Source organism: Polyergus mexicanus, unplaced genomic scaffold (assembly GCF_030449975.1).
Source record: "Polyergus mexicanus isolate NDT 795.1 unplaced genomic scaffold, iyPolMexi1.0 SCAF_6, whole genome shotgun sequence".
Taxonomy (NCBI): Eukaryota; Metazoa; Arthropoda; class Insecta; order Hymenoptera; family Formicidae; genus Polyergus; species Polyergus mexicanus.
In genome coordinates, this window is record NW_027223326.1 from 7,235,559 (window position 1) to 7,242,626 (window position 7,068).

General features: G+C 39.4%; 1 protein-coding gene across 11 annotated transcripts in view; it reads left to right on the top strand.

Moving 5' to 3' along the window:
* Nucleotides 1-6,868, top strand: part of LOC138933905 (growth factor receptor-bound protein 14) — a 375,103-nt gene extending 368,235 nt beyond the window's left edge. For all 11 annotated transcript variants that reach the window (XM_070297102.1, XM_070297099.1, XM_070297110.1 and 8 more), the window contains one exon: nt 183-6,868. In XM_070297102.1, the coding sequence (XP_070153203.1) occupies nt 183-452 (270 nt within the window). In that variant the 3' untranslated portion in view covers nt 453-6,868. The remainder of the gene's footprint in view (nt 1-182) is intronic.
* The last annotated feature ends 200 nt before the right edge of the window (nt 6,869-7,068 follow it).

The window sequence follows — 7,068 nt, forward strand, 5'->3', positions numbered from 1 at the left end:
AGTGTTATTTAAAACGATAAGTAATATTTTATAACAATTTGAGATATAGTTTTCTATCTCTAGCTTTCTAGTCTCCTTACAAATTCCTATTTGAAACGCGCCTTTTAAACGATATCGTGATGTCTTTCAAACATTGTTCGAAAGTATCAACGTTTTCACGTCGATCAAATTTTTCCTTCCAGATTTTTGACGAACGTCGCAACTGCTGGTTATATACTCTCGACAAGGGGGCGACCAAATTCTACGACTTGCTACAGCTGGTCGAGTTTTATCAACTAAACGCGGGCTCGCTGCCCACCCGGTTGACCCACTATGTGCAAAACGGGGTGAAGCCGCCGCTGCACAAACCGGAGGATGGCGGTGCCTCGCCGTCACCGCCTGAGGGCAGCAGCCAGCGAGTCAACAGCACCGACAAGATCGCCGAGCCATGCGGCAAACCGAGCAGCATTTGAGTATAGGACAGCCAGCGACCCGTCAATGTTGTTGACGGCGATCGTCTGCCGACCGTTTGCGTCACCACCAATGGACCCCTCGTCCCCGTTACCGACAACATCGTGATGGTGCATCGTAGCAGTAACAACAACAACAAGCACCTGGGGAACGATAACAATGGTAGTGGTGACGACAACGGAAACCGCAACGACGTCCACGCGACACGGTCGGGTTGCTGGAGCCTATGTCTCTGCAGTTATAACAAATGGGATTTGTAGCGCGATGGGAATAGTAGTAGGGCGATATTCGAGTACGCATGAAAAGGAAGACTCGGTTGTCTTGTCGCGAAGACAGACAGGATGAGAAAGAAAAAAAGAGAGAGAAAGGGAGAGGCTGTGCGGCTTGAGCATCACCATCCTCGGATCGCGATTTGTTTTAATAAGCAGCGCAGCGTGTATGTAACGTCACTGGGTCGGCTGACCCCGTGCAAATGAATGACCAATTTTTGGGCGCGAGATAATAACAATGGAGATATGATCGCCGCGAAAAGCGTGGGATCGCTGTGGTATAAGAAGTTTTATTTTTACTTTGATTTTTCACGTTCATTCTGTTGTTCTATTTACGCGGATAATGTCCAGAGTAGCGCGGTGCTGACATCCGCCGACAGCGATCCTCACACGGAAATGAAAAACCTCTTCGATGTTTTTAATCGTACATTACTGTGTTAGTCGTCGTGTAATAAAGGATCCATCTTGTCGTCTAGACTTTCCCAAAGACCTTTTTCCCTTTTCGTTCCCCTTTCCCCCTTTAAGATTTTCAGCGATAAACGCGTCTAGACGATCAAAGAAGTATCACGTATTCGTTTCTCCCATTTTTTCTTTTCCGTTTTCTACATGTCCATGTTTGCACAAACATGACGTGGTGTATGACTAGATTATTAATCGCGCGCGTGATGACATCGTCGTTCGCAAAGTTATTCCGTAAGAAGAAGGGAAAAGCGCTATTGCGCGCACGTGTATGTATGTATAACGATGCGCGATGTGCATTATTTGTATGGGAGAGAATGAAAGTGGATAGGTGAGTGTTGTCGCGGAATACGATATGGTTGGTATATCGTAATGAATTAGCAATATAAGAGGAATACAAAGTTTGATCTTTCCACGTATGCATGTCATGAGCGCGCGTGTGTGTGTGTGCATGTGAAAGAGATAGAAAGAGCGAGAGAAAGAGAAAGATGCTATAGAAGTGACACGTGAATCTTCTCATCTTCCATTCTTTTTTTTTTTTGGTTTTTGTTTTTTCTTTGGCGCGTATCGTGCGTATCGAGCGTCTCTTCTGTTTATTCGTTTCCCCGCAGAGAATGCGCGACAGAGTCAAACGTGCGAGTGGCTACCACACGACTTTGTCGCCTGACGACGACGACGACGACGACCGACGAATTTAAACGACGAAAGAGAAAAATCGGCCAAAATAAGGGAGAGGAGAGAGGTATGAAGCGTCCGCGTATTCCGTTCATTAGCTGTAAGGCTGTGTCAGACAAGATTACTTGGCAACAATAGCGTTGAGATTCATGGTTCCCGAGTCCAATGTGTTCAAAATTAAACGATACAAGAGGAAAGACATATGTTTTTTCGTAGAGGTGTCTTATTTGCAAAATTTTTATTACAATTCGCGAAAAACCGAAACGCGACGCGAATTCTCCCCGCGACACGAAGTAGGGGAGGAGCAGCATACACGTATAATATTAATGAATCTAAGAGATACAATACGATTAGTATAAGGATCCTCAACATTGAGGGCCGAGGAACACGCTCGCGGATTCTTATGGTACTGCAACGCGCGCCAAAAGATATGGAAGCGTGTCCCTTGGCAGATATGATCTCATATTTTACAGATGTTTCAGTTGCGTGAAGCATTTGTTGATTAATATGAATTTGGAGAGGTTCAATTAATTATTACATAAAACTATTAAGAACGCGTTTAACATTTTGAAATAAGAGAACGAAAGAGAGTGAATGAGATAGAGTGTGAAACAAAACGATGTGTATGTACAATGTGTATGAAGAGGAGAATGAGAAAGAAGTTGTGCGAGGACGAGATTGGTCACGCGATAAAACACAAGAGAGAAAGAGAGAGAGAGAGAGAGGTATATTTAAATACAAAAAAAATACATACATATGTATATGCATGTTTTAAATTATGCAATTTAATTTTGTATTCGGGATATATATATATATATATATATATATATATTACTATCGATCGCGGAAAAAATCGATGGTGCGAAGTTCGTGGGTGTAGCGTCACCGGATGCGAACGTTGTCGTGCATTCTAGAGATTTATAATACAAAAGTTTTTAACGTAATGTTTTTTCGAATAATAATATGTGAAAGTCATATAAGATATAAAAGCGAATCGGTAGAAGCTGTGGAGTGTGCAGGGTATGGACGCGATAGAAATTATTTACGCAATGTATTAGGATTCGTCACGAAAGGAACAGTACCAAGCCCTTGCCCCTTATATTCGTACCTACTTTTTAATAATATATATTTTTTCATTGATTATATATTTATTTAATGTCAAACGTAGCGCCTACGCGTCGTCTCTTCAAGTGGTACTTTTTGAATAATTCGAAAAAGTGCAGATCTTATACAGATATGTGACACACAATAATTAACATACACACATACACACATACGAGAAACATTGACAAAAATTGCATTAAATTCTAGAATAGTAGCGCTTTATAGAACTAAATATTAGGATAACAAATTCTTCATGAATGGGTATGAAGAAAAACAATCTTCTGTAGAACGGTGGTCTGGCAAACGCGGCGTTCATCCCCGAGCCGTTTGCGTGAAGTTCCTCCATCCCCCACAAAATTCAAGTTAAAGTCGAATTAACGAAATTACCTGTTGGAATACGCTTATCGCGCGCGAAAAGAAATTGTCCTTTCGGCCTTTCGTGTAAATATGTCTATTTAGGCCAAAACCCCACAACACTTCCTATCCCGATTATCCCGTCTACCCGCGGCCCGTCGACAATTTGAAAATCAACTTTGATAGCGGTTAATCAATCTTGATTCTTCAAGTCGATACGCGCGAAAACTTCCTCCTCTTTCCTCTTACGAAGACGAGAACCGAACGGAAAACGAGACAAACGCCGAGTTCCTCGTGGCCACCAGCGTAAAAGAAGCTATAAATATTATTATGATGATTAATTAACTACATAAATTATAATAAAATATATTTTGTATTAATGTAGTCATGAATTAATACGGCAAACGCAGTGGTCTGTTAAGACTGAATCTAAATAAGAGAACGCAAATTAGTCTGTGCGAATTTCATCGACGTCTGTTAAGAACAATAAAATGATCAGGTAACGGAACGTTTACTATTGTGTTTTTATTTCTATCCCCGGACAGTATATTTTGTTTTTTAAGTACATTCTATTTTAATATCTCGTTTATTTTATTATTAAGTCTTATATATTATTCGTAATTTGATAATTTATTTTTTATCCGTCTATCCCCCCCTTTGAAAGATTATTTTGCCTTTCTTTTTTGTAAAAGCTATGGCCACAACTTGAAGTACGTTGTCACAAGGAACCAAAGTCCACACTTACGCTTGCGTATGCGATCGAATTATCCGCAGACGTTGATGAAACTCACATTATATCACTCTGACATGCGAATATTCCGACGCAGAGCTCGACCCTATGCTGGCTCAAACTCAATCAATCGCACGAGTTCGATTGTAAACATAAAAGCGGTACGCAGATTAAATTTGAGTTCGCTGACCGAGCTAGAGATGAAGATCCGAACGAACATATATTTAGCGGAAGCCTAAAATCGAGAAAGGAAGGAAAGAGAAAAGAAACTGTAAACGTACAAGTTCCGGCCAGGCTTTTTGCTGTTGCACTCTCATGCGATTTACAACATGCAAATGCAGCTTAATCGTAGAACATACATGTGTAATACGATAATTATGTATATCACCGTAGTGATTACTTATCTGTCGACGGTGAATTTCGATGGGAGAAAAAGCGAGAGATGTGTGCGAATGGCTTTTATTTTTTTCGAGATCGTTGTCGATATTGTTACATTTATTATTCAACTTTATTGTAGATTCAAGACAAAATTTTTTACATGATACACGTATTTCTTCATTATAAAGCGAGTCTCAAAATCTCTCGATAAAATTTTCATTCCAACCAGTTTAAACTCTCGATGTGGTGAGCTTTGGTGTAGATCTTTCTAAAGTGAAATTTTTTATTGCGAGCCAATTTAAAGCGAGAAGCTTTTTTCGCGAATGAATATTGGGTACTCGGGTATAGAAACTAAATTACTCACTAATCTATATTAACGACACATTAACAGAATCTAACGCGAAGATTTTTCTCTCGCAATCACGTCCAAAAAATATATATATTGAATCTATTATCATGCGCTTCTCGTTCGCTGAATCGTAATAATAATAATAATAATAATAATAATAATAACAATAACAATAATAAATAAAATCAATCGCGATCTTGCGTTCGCTCGATTCACGACGGACGTGCACCGCAAACGAATGCGCGTTAGAATGAAAGAGAGAATGTACGTATGTGAAATAATTGCTATGATTGAAAAATTACCCTTACTGCACCCTTGTAAGGGAATGATCCAAATATAGTCACTTGTGACGTATGAGTCGTCGGGTATTGAACATGATGTCACCATTAGCATTTATTTTTACAAATTTTGGCTCCTTTGGATATTCTCAATCTAAACTTTTGCGAGAAAGAATAATTGGATACTAAGAAATTATATAATAATTATATATAGATATCTCTAAAAAACAAAATTAAGATTGATTAGATACGTTTTTTTTTTCTGAGAAATTTATAATTTATTCTTTTACCGACTCGTTCCATTCTACCTAGTTAATTATAAATTAATTAATAAATTAATTAATTTTACCCAACGTCTCGTGCCGAGATAATCAAAGGGACTAATGTTCCGTCAATGGACAATCGCCGGGGCATTTTCAACGACTGCAGGAACCGTAGGTGTGACAATCTCAGGTATCTGTCGTCAGAGAATATGCATTCACGGACCGAAAATAGGTCAGCTCTATAATATTGTGTATCCCCACGGGAACGTTTCAGCCGGGACAAACTCGCTCGAGATGGAGGCAGATCGAAAAAAAAAAAAAAAAAAGTGTCATTGCGTGTGCATGATTGTGTGCGTAAATATGGCGCATCTGATGCAGTTTATTAAGTTTAACGAATAGATTGTATCTCGAATCAATATTAACGGACGCACATTGAAGTATCTATATGTTTCGACGACACACTTTAAAAAACGGTTTGAGAAAGAAAGAAAGAAAGAAAAAAAAAAAATCCGCTTTGTGAAAAAAAACAAGACGAGAGCGAAAGTAGCAGAGAATACTTTAATACAGTGTATTCGCGACAATTGTTCGTTAGAAGAGCCACGAACGTTCACAAAAACGACAAACGCACAAATTGCCGGACCTATAGCTCAAAGTCTCCGGACTACTATCGTAGAGAATTTCATCATTGTCAGAGAAACGGGACCGGGGATACGATTAGAGATTTTTTCGAAGAAAGTCTCACGCCATTCGCGAATGGCGGATATGTGGCAAGCCGTTTCCGTTCATTGAGAATCATCAATCGTTCTCTTCCCTCTCTCCTCCCTCGATCATTCATCGATTCTCCGAATTCCCGTATCGTCCGTATCGCGGATATAACGCGCGTCCCTGATTGAAGAGAAAAAAGATTTCCGGAAGTGCTCTTGGTATCCCATGGTCTTACCGAGAAGATCTTCTGACCATTCGGTTACGTTCATAGTTTTTAATAGTGATATATACAAATACACAATTGGGAGAGGATAATTAATATATGCGCTGGGTATATCTTCAATGATTATAGGGACCAACACACATTAAATGTGATAAAATCAGCGGGTACCTATGGTCAGTGAGTAATATACTCAACCAGGGGTGTCGTGTGAGGTTTTAGAATCTCTTTTTTTTTTTTTTTTTTTACGATTAAAATTCTTTCTCGATAGCACTCCCTCACGCATATCTCGTGAAACGCGAATACCGAGATTCTAACGATGAGAAGTCGACGAGCGAAGCGAAACGTCAGCTATCGTTTCGACGAGGACGATTCTCCACGACTCGCGATATCCGTTCCGTGTATAAGCAGAAGCGACAGGCACCAAATAGTTCGACATATCGACCGCGCCCGCCCGACAAATCGTCCCTCCTACGCAATCAACCTTCTTAATACGCAATAATAACTCGTTTCCTGCGAAACAACAATATTAATCCGCAATAATAATGTTAGCACCCGTAGCGCCGCGAATACGCGAGAGTCATTGTTATATCTTTGTATGAACATTTAATACGCAATAAATATTGTATGTCGTCATCCCACTACATCTTCGATGCGCTTTAATTATCCCGATGTCTATTTCTATTTAACGCTATTTTATTTATGTCGTTTTGCAAATGAGAATTTGTCTCATCGACGACAAGTGTTACATTTATCTTACATGGATTATACTATTATTAATCAAACGCTCTTTAAATTCTTTTGATAAAGCAGATAATTATATGATTTTTTTTT